The 17,355-nt window shown below is 49.5% G+C and overlaps 1 protein-coding gene across 2 annotated transcripts; it reads left to right on the top strand.

The window, feature by feature from the left end:
* Positions 1-1,457: 1,457 nt before the first annotated feature.
* SLC39A14 (solute carrier family 39 member 14) lies at positions 1,458-17,110 on the top strand (the record flags this gene model as incomplete). 2 transcript variants are annotated; one of them, XM_080709803.1, is made up of 8 exons in its annotated part: positions 1,458-1,712; positions 4,724-4,910; positions 7,902-8,071; positions 12,069-12,191; positions 13,326-13,514; positions 13,627-13,834; positions 15,235-15,419; positions 16,964-17,110. In XM_080709803.1, the coding sequence occupies 8 exons, from the start codon at positions 1,458-1,460 to the stop codon at positions 17,108-17,110; spliced, it is 1,464 nt and encodes a 487-aa protein (XP_080565929.1). The 2 variants fall into 2 exon arrangements, with proteins under 2 accessions (XP_080565929.1, XP_080565930.1); XM_080709804.1 differs by lacking the exon at positions 7,902-8,071 and adding an exon at positions 5,601-5,770.
* Positions 17,111-17,355: the final 245 nt, after the last annotated feature.

Raw genomic sequence — 17,355 nt, 5'->3', positions numbered from 1 at the left:
CAGCTACTTAGTGAGGCCCTTTGCTACTCAGTGAGACCCTGTTTCAAAATAAAGAATAAAAAATAGGGCTGGGCGGTGTGGCTCGGAGGTCGAATGCCTCTGGGTTCCATCCCCAGTACTGCAAAACAAACAAAAAATGAAAAGGGGCTGAGGGTATAGTTTGGAGGTAGAATGCCCCTGAGTTCAATCCCCAGTATCCCCTGGCCTCCCCCACAAAAATCATAATCACACTGTTATATTTTAGTATTTATTTATATTTTGGTGTTGGAGATGGAACCCAGGACCTTGCACATGCTGAGCACTTACTCTACCACTGAGCTCTCCCAGCCCCTATGTTTTTAGCTTTTACGTTTAGTCAAACCTGTTGAATTGGTTCTTATTTTCCTTCTATATTATTTTAACCTTTTAAAAGAAGGGTTTCGGCTGGCATGGCGGCACAGGACTGTAATCCTAGTACTTGGGAGGCTGAGGCAGGAGGATCACAGGTTCAAGGCTAGCCTTAGAAAGTTAGCAAGGCCTTCAGCAATTCAGTGAGACCCTGGCCCAAAATAATACAAAATATAATAGCTCAGAGGTACTGCTCCTGGCTTCAATCCCTTGTGCTATAAATGAAGAAAAAGAAGGATTTCTTGCCAAGGGTGGTGGCACATGCTTGTAATCCCAGGTTTGGGAGGCTGAGTGAGACAGGAGGACTACAGGTTCAAGGCTATCTAGCCTCAGCAACTTACCGAGACCTTGTTTCAAAGTAAAAAACAAAAAGGGGACTAGTGATTAGTTTGGAGGTAGAAAACCCCTAGGTTTAATCCCTAGTACCCCCAAAAAGTAGGGTTTCTCAAGGAACAGTCAGGGAGTAAAAAGGGGCTAAAGTCAGCTTTTTCTATTATTTTTTTGATAGAACCCAGGGGCATTCTACTTCTGAGCTACACCCCCAGCCCTATTTTATTCTTTATTTGGAAATAGGGTCTCACTAAGTTGCAGAGGATCTCATAAGTTGCTGAGGTTGTCTGCGAACCTGAGATCCTGTCTCAGCCTCCCAAGTACTGGGACTACACGTGCGTACCACCACGCCCCGCTAAAGACAGCGCAGCTTTTTTTTTTTTTTTTTTTTGGTGGTCCTGGGGTTCCTGGAAGTCCTTCTACCTCTGGGCTACACTCCCAGACCTATTTTATACTTTTTTCGTTATTTGGAAACAGGGTCTCTTACGCCAGCGCGGCTGGCTTCCAACCTGCGCGATCCTCCTGTCTCTGCCTCCCAAGCGCGGGGATTACAAGCGTGCGCCACCACGCCCGGCTGACAGCGCAGCTTTTGATGCCAACTAGATTCAGGGTCTCGAGGAGAGGCCCCTGGTGATTGGCAGGAGGGTGGAGGCGAGGCTGGCGTGTCTGTGGTCACCTGGAGGCAGGGAGAGGCCTCTCCGACACCTGGCTCTGTGCTCTTGCAGGTATACCTGGTCACCATGAAGCTGCTCTGCCCAGCCCTACATGGCTGCCTGCTGCTGGCCCTGCTCGGCGTGTGGCCAGCTGCTCCTGCCGTGGCCACGGACGTGCCAGCCCTCAGTGCCGCGTCTTTCCTGGATAACCTCCTGCAGCGCTATGGCAAGGGTGACAGCCTCACACTGCAGCAGCTGAAGGACCTGCTTAACAACCTGCATGTGGGAGTGGGCCGGGAGAACGTCACCTGGCCCGGGCCGGGCCGCAGGAACCTCTCCACGGTAAGGCTCCCTCTCCTGCGTGCTGGCACATCTCCGCCCCTCTAGTCTAGCCAGGCCCTGGGTGCAGAGCGGCTTGGTGGGATGTGGAAGGTAGGCTGGTTCTTTTCACCTGCTGTCTGGGGCTGCAGCTCCATTGTGCTGTGACACCCTTATAAAGGGCAGGCCGGGGTGGGATTCTCTCCCCCAGCCCCAAACTGTTCTTTAGAGCTGCACCTGGGTCACCTGGAACTGCAGATAGGCCATGGCTCCCAGATGGTATTTCTAGTACACTTTACAGGTTCCAAAGCCCTTTGTACACTATTCCAGGTGAGCCTCCACGTCCTTCTGGGGACAGGGGAATTATAGTAGGGGTGTGTGTGTGTGTGTGTGTGTGTGTGTGTGTGTGTTGCTGGAGATTGAACCCAGGGGCATTCTGCTTCTGAGCTAAACTCCCAGCCTTATTTATTTATTTATTTATTTATTTATTTATTTATTTATTTTTGTGGTACTGGGGATGGAACCCAGGGGCATTCTACCCCAGAGCTATATCCCCAGCCCTATTTTTTTAGGCTTTTAAAATTTTGAAACAGGATCTTACTGAGTTGTAAAGGGCCTCGCTAAGTAGCTGAGTCTGTCCACAAACTGCGATCCTCTGGTCTCAGCCTCCCAAATGCTGAGTTTACAAACGTGTGCCACCACACCCAGCTCCTTATTTATTTATTTATTTATTTATTTATTTATTTATTTTTCTGTGGTACTGGGGATGGAACCCAGAAGCATTCTACCTCTGAGCTACACCCCCAGCCCTATTTTTTATTCTTTATTTTGAAACGGGGTCTCACAGAGTTGCAAAGGGCCTTGCCAAGTAGCTGAGGCTGTCCACAAACTGTGATCCTCCGGTTTCAGCCTCCCTAATGCTGGGATTACAAGCATGCGCCATCACGCCCGGCCCTCTTTTATTTTTGAAGCAAGGTCTTGCTAAGTGGCTATGGCTGACTTTGAACCTGCAATCCTCCTGTCTCAGACTCCCAAATACTAGGATTATAGGTGTGCACCACCACACCCAGCGAGTTATGTTCATTTTGTAGGAGAGGATGCTGGGGGTCCCACATGGGATCCCGGAAGGACCAGGATTGGTCTTGGGGAACCCAGATCTTTTGGCCTTTGCTTCTCTGTTCTTTCTTCTCTCATCTTGGCTCATCTGAGTTTGAGGCCATTTACGGCAGCCAAATATAAGCCAGCCTTTATCTATCTATTTGTTCCCCTGTGCTGAATGCTGGGAGATAGAGAAGCATGAGTCATCCTTAAGGCGTTTGCTGTCAAGACACAGAGATGGAATGGAAATGAAGCATTGCATTCTGTGGGCTGGACAGTAATCGTAGGGTTCAAACGCTTGAGGGGGCAACGGGCACGTGCTGGAATAGATGAGGAGAAGGGTTCCTGTGTGTCCCCGAGCCATACCTTGATGGAGTGAGAAAGTGGACGAGGCTGGCACGACCTGGTGCAAAGCTCCCCCGGGGGCTGCATGTCTGAGTCAGTCAGGAGGCTGTGTGCCACACGGGTGGCCGGAGCCTGAAGGCCTTCCGAGGGGTCTCAGCCTGCCGGGGCAGTGAGAGTCCTGGGGTCACCAGAGTCCAGCCCTCAGCTTTACAGGCCCAGAAACATACTGTCAGCACATCCAGAGGGCTGACTCTCAGAAATAGACCTGCCTAAAGCCAAACTCAGAAGAGGACTGACGCCTACATGTATAAAGTATAATTAGAAGAAAACTGTAGCGATTCCCAGGCGCAGTATGCGAGAACCACTTGGAACACCTCCCAGGGTGGCTTCGAGCTGCGTCTCCGGCTAGCCCCTGCTCGCTCCGCGCCCAGCCAGCTTGGAATCTTTACCATCTTTTTCCCTATCCTCTGTTACCACATCCTTCAGGCAAAGGACAACCCTGTAAGGTCAAGGAGACTATGTTCCCCAGGCATTGGTTTGGTTGGGTGGTGCTGCAATTTCTGAAGCGACCCACCCTACACATGCCAGCGCTCCTGAGGAGCAGCTGGAATCTGCATGTTCACATACTGGCTCCCGGGGCTTTAGTGATGTGCGGCTAGATTTGGTATCTGAATGAAGCTTGTTTCTTCAGGGCAGGTCAATAGGTGTATGTTCCCCTGAAACCACACCCTGTTCACAATGATTGGGATCTTGTTATTTCTTTTCTTTCTCTCTCTTTCTTTCTCTCTTTCTTTCTTTCTTTCTTTCTTTCTTTCTTTCTTTCCTTTCTTCCCTCCTTTCTTCCTTTCCTTCTTTCTTCCTTTTTTCTTTCTTTCTTTCTTTCTTTCTTTCTTTCTTTCTTTCTTTCTTTCTTTCTTTCTCTTTTTGTGGTACTGGGATTCCTGGAAACCCTTCTACCTCCAGGTTATACTCCCAGACCCATGTTTATATTTTTTACTTGGAAACAGGGTGTCTTAAGCCAGCCTCACTGGCTCCGAACCTGCGCGATCCTCCTGTCTCCGCCTCCCAAGCGTGGGGATTACAAGCGTGCGCCACCACGCCCGGCGGGATCTTGTTATTTCTAAAACTTGTCCAAGAGCCTTTTTTTGGGGGGAGGGTACTGGGAAGTGAACCCAGGGGCATTCTATCTCTGAGCTACACTCCCAGCCCTATTGTATTCTTTATTTGGAAACGGTCTCACTAAGTTGCTGAGCCTGGCCGAGACAGATCCTCCTGTCTCGGCCTCCCAAGTGTTAGGATTACAGGCTTGCACCACCACTCCTGGCTGTCCCAGCCACTTACAGATGGGTGTGCTCAGTACCTGTAACTTCCCTGGGTAGTTGGTCTCTGAGACCAACTGGTCAGTGTTTCAAGTTTAGTGACTTCCTTGTTTTTTTCTCTAAAGACGAGTCCCCAGCTTTCCTGCAGTTTGGACCTTTCTGTCCTTTTTACTTTTTTCATCTCTGGGAAGCTTGTAAGTTGCCCACCAGCGGGGAGCACCAGGCGTGGCCTTTGGATCCTAAGAGGCTCCCTGCCACCCACTCTCATTTCAGTGCTTTAGTTCTGAAGACCTCTTTGCTGCCCACAACCTCAGCAGCCAGTCTCGGATCGGGAGGAGCGAGTTCCAGGAGTTCTGCCCCGCCGTTCTCCAGCAGCTGGATTCCCAGGCCTGCACATCTGAGAACCAAAAGAATGAGGAGGACGAGCAGACAGCGGAGGGGAAGCCCAGTGCCCTCGAAGGTGAAGGCGCGGGCGCTGGGGTTGGGGGCTTAAGTACATCGCGGGGCTGGGCTGGGAGCACTGCTCAGTGATTGGAGGGAAAACAGAGTACGGCCTGACGAGAGTCACTGTCTTCATGAGAGACTGGCCCACCCCATTGCCAGACCCCGGGTAGTGTGGCTCGTGAACACCCAGAGCATCGGGCCCTTGGGCCAATCTGTGGATGCCTTTTTTGGTCCACTTCGCAGTTTCCTTAAGCCACAAGGAAGCCCATCTTGAAGACCTCAATTTGGCCCGCTTCCTCTTTCTCCCCTCCCACGGTGCCTCTGCCTCGGCCACAGCAGGCTCCCCTGGGTCTGTGAGCAAGCACAGCAGGACTCCATAGGCCCCTAGCCTCCTCCTGGAATCCCACAGTGCTAGCACGGCTCCCTGGCCCAGCGTGGGCTGCTCACCCATTTCGTATTACTCCCATCATAATTTTTCTCATGATATTTAGCCCTCCATCAGTCTCTTTTTCTAAAAGGCAGCTCCCCCTGGATAGCCACCTTGACATCTTTTCCTAAGGCTTCTCCACGGCGCCCAGCAGGCGCTAGACTCACCACCATTCCCTGCGGGGCTGGTGGAGCCCTGTGAGCCCAGGCCCCCCGACCCGGCCGCCGCAGCGCCTGCCCTCAGTAACGGAGGCCCTCGTGTGTTCTTGTTCCTCCGCAGTGTGGGGCTTTGGTTTCCTCAGTGTGTCACTGATTAACCTGGCCTCTCTCCTGGGAGTCCTCGTCCTGCCGTGCATGGAGAAAGCGTTTTTCAGCTATGTGCTGACTTACTTCATCGCCCTGTCCATTGGAACGCTGTTCTCTAACGCGCTCTTCCAGCTCATCCCAGAGGTGCAGTAGAACAGGCGCGCGTGCCCTCCTCCCCGGCTGACAGCACAGCCGGGCCCTCCTCCAGATAACCCACGCTCTCAGGCACCAATGGCTGAAAACCACCCCCGGAACCAAACTGACCCCTCCCATCAAGGGCCACCAATGACTTCTCGCTCTGGGTCTCCGGGCCTTCTCTCACTCCTGGGGCACGCAGGCTTGCTCTGGCCTCTTCAGGTAAGGTCAGATGCAAGGCCCTTGGTCTTGGCCCCACCTCGCCCCAGTTGGGACTCTCTGCCTCTGTTCCTGAGCCCATTTGTATGGCTCCAAAGAGGCTGCAGTTGATGGGCCTGTCCGCGTGGCAGGAGCATGCCTTCTGTTCTAAACAAAATCCTCGGGGCGGTTGAGTGTGGGTACCATTCAGTTACCCCTCTGGAATGAGGCGGACGGAAAAGAGATGACCAACAGTTACACAGAACTGGCCCATACAAAATGAGCGATCTGTGTTTTTAAGCAGGCTGCCTCCTGTCGCATGCAGAGCCTAATGTTGGGCGAGAACAAACAAAATTAAAAGTCTGAAGTGAATGAAAGGGGCGTGTGATCTCTTTCGAGACCTTGCATCTTGACCTTTTCCTGATAGGACGGACTTCCTGGGACCCTGACTTGACTGTTGGCTAATTAATTGAAATGTTTGCTAATTTTTTTAATTGTTATCACCAAGGAGCTATAAAAATAAGACCCAAGTTGACGTCTGCCCACCATTTTTGGCTGGAGCAGGGACACCAGGGCTGGGGGTGGTAATGTGCAGACACCTGCCAAGCCCCTTTAGAGGGGTGGAAGCGTCTTTCATAAAGAGCCTGTAATGGAGGCCTCCTGTCCCTTCCCAACCGAAAGACTAACCCAGCAGAGATGCAGGTGCGATGCCACGCCACGCCTGTTCCCCCTCCACGATGGGGGAAGACATATTTAAGGTCAGCCATTTGGGTGCTGACTCAAAAATTCCACCTGGATTTAGCAAGCACTGCTCAAGGAAGGCCTCCTCTTGGGCTATTTTTTCAGCTCCAGAAATTGAAGTTGTTGATTTAAAAAAAAAAATATTTGAAATGAAATGCCTCATTGCCTATGTGAATGAAACCACCATCATTGTACATGCCCTGCTCACAAGAGAGCGTTTTATCTGGGCACATTTCTGTCCTACCCTTTGCTGGGACTGGACTCAGCCCGGAGTCTGTCACACTGGCAAATGCTAGAGTAAATATGTATATATATATTTTTCATGACGGGGTGATCCTGGAACTCTGTTTTCTACCCTTGAGTCCCTCTCAAAGGAAATTGAAACAAAACCATTTGAAGCCGGGCACATGCCTGCAATCCCTGTACAAGGGCTGGGAGATGTACTTTGGAGATAGGATGCCCCTGGGTTTAATCCCCAGTACCAAAACAAAAACAAAAGAAAGCAACAACAATAACAACAGCTAAAGTTGAGAACTTGAATTTCATGGGCGTTGAGTTTTACTTGCTCTCTCCCCTTCTGCCCTGGACTTCTGACTTTGTCAATCTGTGCAAACCACACCACCTCCAGGCCATGTCACATGTGCGTCTGCAGCCAGATGGGATGCATAGAAGCGAACCCAGCGGCAAAAGGAATGGCCTCTTTCCACTTGCTCTATGTCCTACTAAAGAGAGCCTTCAGGGCGGGGTGCTGCACACCTGTAATCTCAGCTCTTGGGAAGGCTGAGGCAGGAGGAGCACAGGTTTGAGTGGCCATCCTCAGCAACTTAGACCCTGTTTCAAAATAAAAAGAGCCGAGGATGTAGCCCAGAGATAGAACGCCCTTGAGTTCAAGCCCCCGTACCAAAAGAAAGAAAAAGAAAAAAGAAACAGCCATTGAGTCTGGGATGGGCTAGAGGCAGCAGGGGCGGAAGCCACAGGGTTCCAGGGCCGCCTCGAATTCCTTCTCATTTCTCTGCACTGATTGAAGGAAATTTCATCGAACTTGAATCACTAACAAATGTTCTATTTCTCTCTCCCTCCCTACTTGTCTCTCTGGTTCTGTTTCCTTTGTTAATACCCACACCTTTCCTTGTTGCCACCCCTTCCTCTACCTTCGCCCCCATGGTGGTGGCCCCGCTCCCTGTCCCGGGTGGGCCGGCAGTGTGGGGATACGGTCTCCTGTGTGTCACCGTCATCTCCCTCTGCTCCCTCATGGGGGCCAGCGTGGTGCCCTTCATGAAGAAGACCTTTTACAAGAGGTTGCTGCTCTACTTCATAGCTCTGGCGATTGGAACCCTCTACTCCAATGCCCTCTTCCAGCTCATCCCCGAGGTATGGCAAGCTCAGAGCCTTGCACCCAGAGCATGCCAGTCTCCCAGGGGGAGAGTGGGCACCGTGGGGGACCCTCCATTTACATGGAAGGTATAGGGAGGGGCTCCCAGGGTCCTTTCCGTGGGAAAGTGAAGCTGGGATGAGGCAGGAGCTAGGAGAGGTTGCATAGTATAGGTGTGAAGAATGGGATTCTAGCCGGGCGTGGTGGTGCACACCTGTCATCCCAGTACTTGGGAGGCTGAGATGTGAAGATCATAGGTTCGAGGTCAGCCTCAGCCTTTAGCAAGGCCGTCTGCAATTTAGTGAGTCTTCATTTCAAAATAAAAAAGTAAAATAAAAGAAGGCTGGGGATGTAGCCCAGAGGTAGAATGACCCTAAGTTCAATCTCTAATAATATGCGCATGCTTGTGCACGAGCACACACACACACACACAGACACACACACAGAATGGGATTCAATCCCAACTCTGCCATCTCCACCTCTGGCAAGCCCCTTGACTCTCTGTACCTCTGGTTCCTTATGTAAAATGGGGAAACCAGTAGGTTTGGCCTCAAGTTGATGTTTTGAGGGATAAATGAGCGAATTATTTGTAAAACACCAGGAAAGTGCTCTAACTGATGAATGGACATGGTACAGCTACATCACTTTATGGCTCCCAGTTTGGTGCAGAGAAGTATAAATGTAGCAACAGAATTCATGGGTCTTAGTGAAAAGGTCAGTTCTCTCAAGAGGGAGTTTGGGAAAAAGGCAACCCACACAAATCAACCTGGTTTTGCATATGTCAAAGACACCTTTGCCCCATGCCTATATTAATGAGAAAAATCCTCCACAAAGAGAAGGGAGCCAAGGTACATTTAAGCCATATACAGAATGCCAAACAACAGCAAGAAAGCCAGCATAAGCTGGGCGTGGTGGTGCACCCTTGTGATTCCAGCATTGGAGAGGCAGAGACTAGAGGATTGCGTTCACAGGCAGCCTCAGCTACTTAGTGAGGCCCTCTACAACATAGAGAGACCCTGTTTCAAAATAAAGAATAAAAAATTTTAAAAAAAGGGCTGGAGGTGTAGCTCGGTGGTAGGCTGCCCCTGGTACCGCAAAAAAAGGAAAAAAAAAAATAGCATAGTTATGGAAAAGTGCCACAGAACTGCTTCCAAGCCGGGCATGATGATGTATGCCTGTAATTCTTGTCCTTGGGAAGCTTAAGGCAGAAAGACCACAGGTTTGAGGCTAGCTTCAGCTGCTTATTAAGACTCTCAGCACCTTACCAAGACCCATTTCCAATTAAAAATTAATTCCTGTAATCCCAGTACTTGGGAGACTGAGACAGGAGGATCGTGGGTTCAAGGCCGGCCTCAGCAACTTGGTGAGGTCCTGTTTCCAAATAAAAAAGTGTCTAGAAGTGTAGCTTAAAGGTAGATGCCCCTAGGTTCAATCCCCAGCACCACACACACATAAAAAGAATTAAATTAAAAATTAAGCCAGCTGCAGTGGTACATGCCCAGTACTTAAGAGGATCATAGGTTTGAGGTCAACCTTAATGAAAACCCCAGCAACTTAGTGAGACCCTGTTCAAAATAAAAAAGGCTGGGAGTGTAGCTTGAAGGTAGAATATCCCTGAGTTCAATCCCCATTATCAAAAATAAAAAGAGAGAGAGAGAGGGGAGAGCTTCGTGTTTATAAGGTTTGAGAGTCAGTCATGGAAATATTTTATCTGATTGGTATATTTGCTTCCGTAGATCTTTTAATTATAACAGGCGTAAGGCATTTCATTGTAGGTGGTCTGGCAGGCCTGGGCAAACCAAAAGGCCGACTCCACATGCTTCTGGGAACACTCTGTGTTTTCCAGAATGCTGTTTTGTATTCTCAGCGAGCCAACTCTGTGACATCTACAGAGAAAGTATTGCTGTATCCACTGGAATCGTCTTGCCCTAGAGCATCTACCTAGAATCCAGGTCCAACGACTCCCACACCTGCCCTTTTAAATAACTGCCAACCCTTCTGGGTTCGGGTGGACAAGGGGTGGTCGCCTGGATTCACATCTCTTTCCCTAAGTGATTCTGCTCTCCTAGATAGTTGACCCCAAAGAGTTAATTTTACTCTAGAACTTGGCCTGTACGTTTCTTAAAAAATAACCACGCTTGTAATCCCAGTACTTGGGAAACTGAGACAAGAGAACCGCAGGTTCGCAGCCTGCCTCAGCAACTTAGTGAGGCCCTCTGCAACTTAATGACACCCTGTTCCAAAATAAAAATAAAATAGGGCTGGGAATGTAGCTCAGAGGTAGAATGTCCCTGGGTTTAATCCCCAGCATCACTCACACACACACACACACACACCACACACACACACGAAACTAGAGAATTGTGATTGAGTGTGGTCCCTTAAAAACACTAAAGAAAAACGCCCACTTTCTAAGCAGCCAAGTTCCCCTTCACTAGATCAGTTTTCGCATGTGACCTGTTCCTGAGAGGGGCCAGAGCGCATTCAAGGCCAGTTTCCTGTTGGAAAACAGAGGAGCAGGTCATTAAACATTTTAACCATAAAACAAGAGCTGAAATTGGAACAGATTTCTCCTGGTGTCCACACCTGTCTTTCCCAAGGAATTCTTTCCCCCCTCCTCTTTAGTAAGTGAAAATTTCAGTAAGAATGCAAAACAAAGCCCTCAGCCAGGCAGGGTGGCACACACCTATATGCCAGTCCTCGAGAGGCTGAGAAGGAGGATTGCAGGTTCACAGACCAGCAGACCAGCCTCAGCAATGTAGGCACTCTGCAACTTGGTGAGAACCTGTTTCAAAAATGATGAATAAAGCCTGGCTGGCGGTGTAGCTTAGAGGTAGAATGCTCCTGGGTTCAGTCCCCAGTAAACACACACACACACACACACACACATACACACACACACACACACACACACAACCCACCAAGCTGGGTGTGGTGGCACATGCTTATACTCCTAGTACTTTTGGGAGGCTGAGACAGGAGGATCACAGGTTCAAGACCAGCTTTGGCCATGTAGTGAGGTTATCAGCAACCCAGTAAGACCCTGTTTCAAAACAAAAAATAAAAAGACTTGGAGATGTAGCCCAAGAGTAGAATGCCCTGGGTTTAATCCCCAGTCCCAAACAAAAGCAAACAAAATCCCCTCTTCTTTATTTTCAAAATTATATATTTATTTATTTTAATACAGGGTCTTGCTATGTTACCTAGGCTGGCCTTGAACTCCGGGGCTCAAGCAGTCCTCCTGCATCAGACTGTCAAGGAGCTGGGATTACAGGTGTGCGCTGCGGTGCCCAATTTCAAAGCCGCCCCAAGAGGGACACCTGCAGGGATCGAGCCTGCGTTTTTGGCTCTGTGGTTCCTGCGAGGCTTGTGGTTAGGAAGATGCTGCAATTCTTTCGATTTAACTGGGGAACGGATTTCCCTTTTTAGAAAGCATAATCCCACCACTTCCCATTCTGTTTACAGGCACATCAGTCAGGACGCTAGGGAAGCTGAAAATAACACACATGTCCTCTCCTTAAGTACGGATTTGCTCAGGGGGTACTTTTGTAGCCAAGCGCCTAGCACAATTAAAGCAGCCCGCGTTCAAAGTAGGAAACCATGCGGCCCACACCTGTGATCCCAGCTTCCAGCTTCGTGGTAGGTCGAGGCAGGAAGATTATGAGTTCAAGGCCAACCCCGGGCTACCTGGTGAGACTCTGCCTCAAAATAAAATAAAAATGTTCAAAGTGGAAAACCGTATCCGGGGCTGTTCTTTCTAAGATTAAAATCCTAAAGATGTTTCTGTCTTTTGTATCAGAAGAGGAGCGAGACAGAACCTGGCAGGTTCTAGCAGGGTGGGTGACATCACTGCAGGGAAGTAACTGGATTAGAATTTGCTGGCAAGAGAATGGGCACACGGCCTCTTCCCTGGAGTCAGGAAGCAATTAAGAGTTGAGAGGGAGCCCGTGAAGATGTTTATTCTCTTAAACTCATTTTTTTTTCCTGGGCCCACAGGCTTTCGGTTTCAACCCTATGGAACATTATTATGTCTCCAAATCGGCAGTGGTCTTTGGGGGTTTCTACCTTTTCTTTTTCACAGAGAAGATCTTGAAGATGCTTCTTAAGCAGAAAAACGAGGTGAGGCCCAACTGTTAATAAAGGAAGTTTCTAGGGAAAGTACCCATCTCAAAAAAGCGTTGATGTGAGCCGGGTGTGGTGCGCACAGGCTGAGATAGCAAGATCCAAGGTTCAAGACAGCCTCAGCAATATAGTGAGACTCTTGGCAAGCTAGCAAGGCCCTGTTTGAAAACTAAAAAGTAAAAAGTTCCGGGAGTATGGCTCAGAGGTAGACACCCCTGGTTCAATCCCCAGTACCACCAGAGAAAAAACAAGTGACACATTTGGTTGATGCTGGATTCCCCGTGCAGTGCAGTGACAGTTTCCACATGTGTTAGAGACCACAGGTGCCATAGGGAGATGGTCCTATTTCACCCATGAAGATACTAGCCGGGGCGGAGACCGGACTGGAGGACTGGAAACCAGTTCTGGCCAGTGAGCTCCTTACTGGTAGCAGCAGATTATCTCGTTTTCTTCTAGATTGTTTCCTAAACATATTTTTATATTTTTGGAAGGTAGGCAAGGGTCTTGATGACATATGGTATCTTGTTATGACTTATGACTGTAAAGAACAGGACTGACTAGTGTAGTAGAGTTCCAGTAAGATCCTGCTGGGCACAGTGGCACAAGCCTGTAATCCCAGTACTTGGGAGGCTGAGGCAGGAGGATCGCAGGTTTGCAGGCAGCCTCGGCAACTTAGCAAGGCCCTCTGCAACTTAGACCCATTTCAAAATAACACGAATAAAATAGGGCTGGGAGTATAGCTCAGAGTTAGAACGCCCCTGGCTTCCATTCGTAGTACCGCACACACAAAAAAGATCCAACATGTGGTTGTGCCGTAAACAGTTGCGGGGTTGAATGGCCCAGGGAGTTGAATGGAAGGAGCTGATACAGAGGAGGGCCCAGGTGCTTGGCAGGGTGGCCATCGGGGTGGAATGGTGCCACCCCAAGGGACTGCTTCGATTCCTCACACACAGCCTGCCTTCACACTTGCTGTAGGTAGCATCTTTTCCCGTGACATTTCCGTGTGGCCTGCTTGGGTTTCCTTGGTGACAGCAATGAGGGCTTCTCCCAGCTTGGGGCGGTCATTCGGAGTAGGTGCTGGGGGTAATCTGGGTGGGTCTCGCGCTCACCCTTTCTATCCCTTGTTTCCAGCATCACCACGGGCATAACCATTACACCTCAGAGACGCTTCCTTCCAAGAAGGACCAGGAGGAGGGCGTGACGGAGAAGCTGCAGAACGGGGATCTGGACCACATGATCCCTCAGCACTGCAACAGCGAGCTGGACGGCAAGGGCCCCGGCCTGGACGAGAAAGTCATCGTGGGCTCGCTCTCGGTGCAGGTTGGTGACCAGCAGCTGCTGGGGGGGCTTTCAGGGCAATGGCCTCGACGAGTCAGGCACATGGCCCACCTCTGACCTTCTGTGGGGACGGGGCTGCTGTGCTTCCTCATAGGATCTGCAGGCTTCCCAGAGCGCCTGTTACTGGCTGAAAGGTGTCCGCTACTCTGATATCGGCACCCTGGCCTGGATGATCACGCTCAGCGATGGCCTCCACAACTTCATCGATGGCCTGGCCATCGGTGCCTCCTTCACCGTCTCGGTCTTCCAAGGCATCAGCACTTCGGTAGCCATCCTCTGCGAGGAGTTCCCCCACGAGCTGGGTGAGTGCGTGTGCCTGGCCCACCTGGGCCGGCTCCTTCTGCTCTCTGCGCAGGCACCCTTGGTGTGGCTCACGCCCTGCTGCTCCCTCCCCTGCTTCACGGTGCTTATTGTACTTAATTGCCACTCGCTAAACTATGTGAGATCTAACCACTGTATCAGAACAGTCGAACAAATGATAGTTTAGAACGACGCAGCTTCTTATGCGGATGTTTATTTCCCTGTAGCCCCACATGCTGCAGCTCAGTTTTCTTACCTGTACCATGGGGTACAGGTATATTATTAACCACAGAGTTAAAAAATAACACCTAGAATCATTGTGAGGTGAGCAAATAGTGAGAAAGACTGAACACACGCCACTCACTGCTGTCCGCGGTGCTCAGTGTAGATTTCTTACATCCCATTAATCTTCCAAAGTCTGAGAAGGATATTGGCAGTCCAGCAGGTAGATGAGTCTATGAAGCAGAGCTTAGGAGGTTCTCTGATCAAGGGAGAAAGTGCAAAGCCAGGACTCTGGAGGCCTAGAGATGACTTAAGACCAAGATCCTGGCCTCGCCATTTTTTGGCTTGTGGCTTTGCCCAAATGACCTAACTTCTGTTCTTTGCAATTTTGTTTCCTAAAAGTACCATTCACTGTAGTTGTGAGGAAGGAAGCTCTTTCGTTCAACATTCTCACTGCTGTGATTAAAAAAACCTGACCATGCAATTTAGAGGAAGGGAAGATTTATTTGCTCAGTTTTTTGGAGACTTCAGGGTCCAGTCCATGTCAGGCCAGGTCTGTGGAGTTCAGGGCTTGGCAGCAGGTAGGAGAGAGAGAGAGAGAGAGAGAGAGAGAGAGAGAGAGAGAGAGAGAGAGGGAGAGGGAGAGAGGGAGAGAGAGAGAGAGAGAGAGAGAGAGAGAGAGAGAGAGAGCGCGAAAGCATAAAGCTCAGCTCTCACATCCTTGATACTAGAAACCTAGAACAAGCAGGGGAGGAGAAACCAAGTAATCCCCAAGGCCATACTCCAAATGACTCCTCCTTAGCAACCAAGCCCCCTTTCCAACATTGCTACCTTGGGGGTAGCAGTGGGGGTTAGGGGGCTATTCTAAATCCAAACCATTCCAGAGGTTCTTTCTATTTCACCATCAGTGAAAAGAGAAATGAGGCCAACACTAATTGGTCATCACTTTCAAAATCCTACACATTGGTTCCAGCCTCTAGGCTGGGAATACATGGCCATTTTAGCAGGTGGGGACAGCTCCTGGGCAGGAAGACGAAGGTGCCTTAGTCTTGTGTCAGTCTGGAGTCTGGGGCTGTCTTGATTTTTGCCCAGATTCCATCCATATTTGAAGCAGTCTGACTCATCCATGTTCTCTGTCTCCCGTCTCAATGTTCTTCCCCTTTGTGGTTTCCCCATGTAGGAGACTTTGTTATCCTGCTCAATGCTGGCATGAGTATCCAGCAGGCTCTCTTCTTCAACTTCCTCTCTGCCTGTTGCTGCTACGTGGGTCTGGCCTTTGGCATCTTGGCCGGCAGCCACTTTTCCGCCAACTGGATTTTTGCACTGGCTGGAGGAATGTTCTTGTATATTTCTCTAGCCGATATGGTAAGTAGGTAAAACTGGGCCAGGTTATTAAATTTGTGAATAGAACCAAGGGGAGGAGGGTACTGGGGGTTGAACTCCGAAGTAGACCCCCAGCTTTATTTATTTCTTTATTTCATAACAAAATCTCTCTAGGTGTCCGACAGTCTCGCTAAGTATTTCCTGAGGCTGGTCTGGATCCTGTGATCCTCCTGTCTCAGCTTGCCAAGTACTGGGATTACAGATGTGCCCCACCACTGACAGTAGTTTCTGTGCTTTTTCCTGGTACTTGGGAGCCCAGGGACATTCTACCTCTGAGCTATAACGCTAACTCTGTCTTATTTTTTATTTTGAAACAGGGTCTCACTAAGTTGCGCAAGCTGTCAGGGAACCTGTGATCCTCCTGTCTCAGCCTCCCAAGTACTGGGATTATAGGTGTGCGCCACTGCACCCTGCTGAAGACTTTTAAATACTTTTTAAATATAGTTTTAAAAATTCATATGTCCTTTAGAAACAGTATTTTTGATAGATGATGTGATCACTGGCCATCATCACCCAGCCTCACCTCATGGAAATGTGATGTTCTGTACTCCTGTGCGAGCCACCCTGTGCTTAGGATTTTTTTGCATCACTTGATGGTGTCGTAGTTGTGACCTCTCTTGATGGCCTAGCAACATGACACCTTGACTCACAGCCATGCTATACTTCCATTCTCTGTCTCCTTACACGTTGCTTGGGGAAAACAATGTTGTGGTATTAAAAAGAGCTTTTCAAGGTTTTTCTTTTTTTTTTCAAGTAAGATTTGTTCTGGAGATTTTACTATTTTATTTTATTTTTGTGGTATTAGGGATCGAATCCAGGTACATTCTACATCCGAGCTACACCCCTAGCCCTATTTTTTATTATTTATTTTGAAACAAGGTCTCACTGAGTTGCAAAGGGCCTCACTAAGTAGCTGAGGCTGTCCGAGCACCTGCTGTCCTCCTGTCTCAGCCTCCCAAATGCTGAGATTACAAGTGTGCGCCACCACGCTTGGCTCTTATATTTTTGAAACAGGGTCTTGCTACATTGCTGAGTGCCTTGCTAATTGGCTGAGGCTGAGGCTGGCCTTGAACCTGCCATCCTTCAACTTCCCAGGTACTGTACTGGGGTTACAGGTGTGTGCCACCATGCCTGGCAAAAGTTATTATTATTTTTTTTTAATGAGAGCTTTTTTTTTTTTTTTTTTTTTTTTTTGGTGGTACTGGGAATGTGGCCCAGGGCCTTGTACTGACGAGGCAAAGCCTTGACCACGGAGCAATGCCCTCCAGCCCAGAGCACATTTGCCTTCAGCTCCTATCTGAACACATCCAGGACCACGTACCTATTCAGGCTTTTGTTTTTCCACCTACGTGGTAAAGTCGTGGTGGCCACCTTGGAGAAAGACTGCCGTGTTTGAAGCTCCTGCTCCTATTACCGTCCATTTTTTCTTCGTCAACCAGTTTGCAACGTATCTGCATCACTGAATTGCCCCGGACTTACAAGGTTAAGAGAGTTACATAGCTGTCTCTTTGTGTCTCCTGTCGCAGTTCCCCGAGATGAATGAGGTGTCCCAAGAGGACGAGAGGAAAGGCAGCGTCCTGATCCCCTTTGCCATCCAGAACCTGGGCCTCTTGACAGGCTTCAGCATCATGCTGCTCCTCACCTTGTATTCGGGACAGATCCAGATTGGCTAGGGTGCCGTCCTGAGCCAGTGGGATTGTAAGTCGGGCCCTGGGCTGGCTGGTCCCAGCTCCAGGACTCCGCATCCATGAGGCTCCGTGGAAGAGGCAGTTCTATTACAAATGGACACAGACTGTCTGCTTGCATCGGGATGTCAACTGCATTTAAAGCGCTCTGCCCTCGGAAGAAGCTGCCCTGGTGACCATTCTCTATGTAGTGCCTCGCCCTCTCCTCACGCCCTTGCCTGACGATGACTCTG

This window comes from Muscardinus avellanarius, assembly GCF_963383645.1.
Source record: "Muscardinus avellanarius genome assembly, chromosome: 14".
Lineage (NCBI taxonomy): Eukaryota > Metazoa > Chordata > Mammalia > Rodentia > Gliridae > Muscardinus > Muscardinus avellanarius.
The sequence above is the reverse complement of the archived record's forward strand: the minus strand, read 5'-3'. Positions and strand labels throughout refer to the sequence as shown.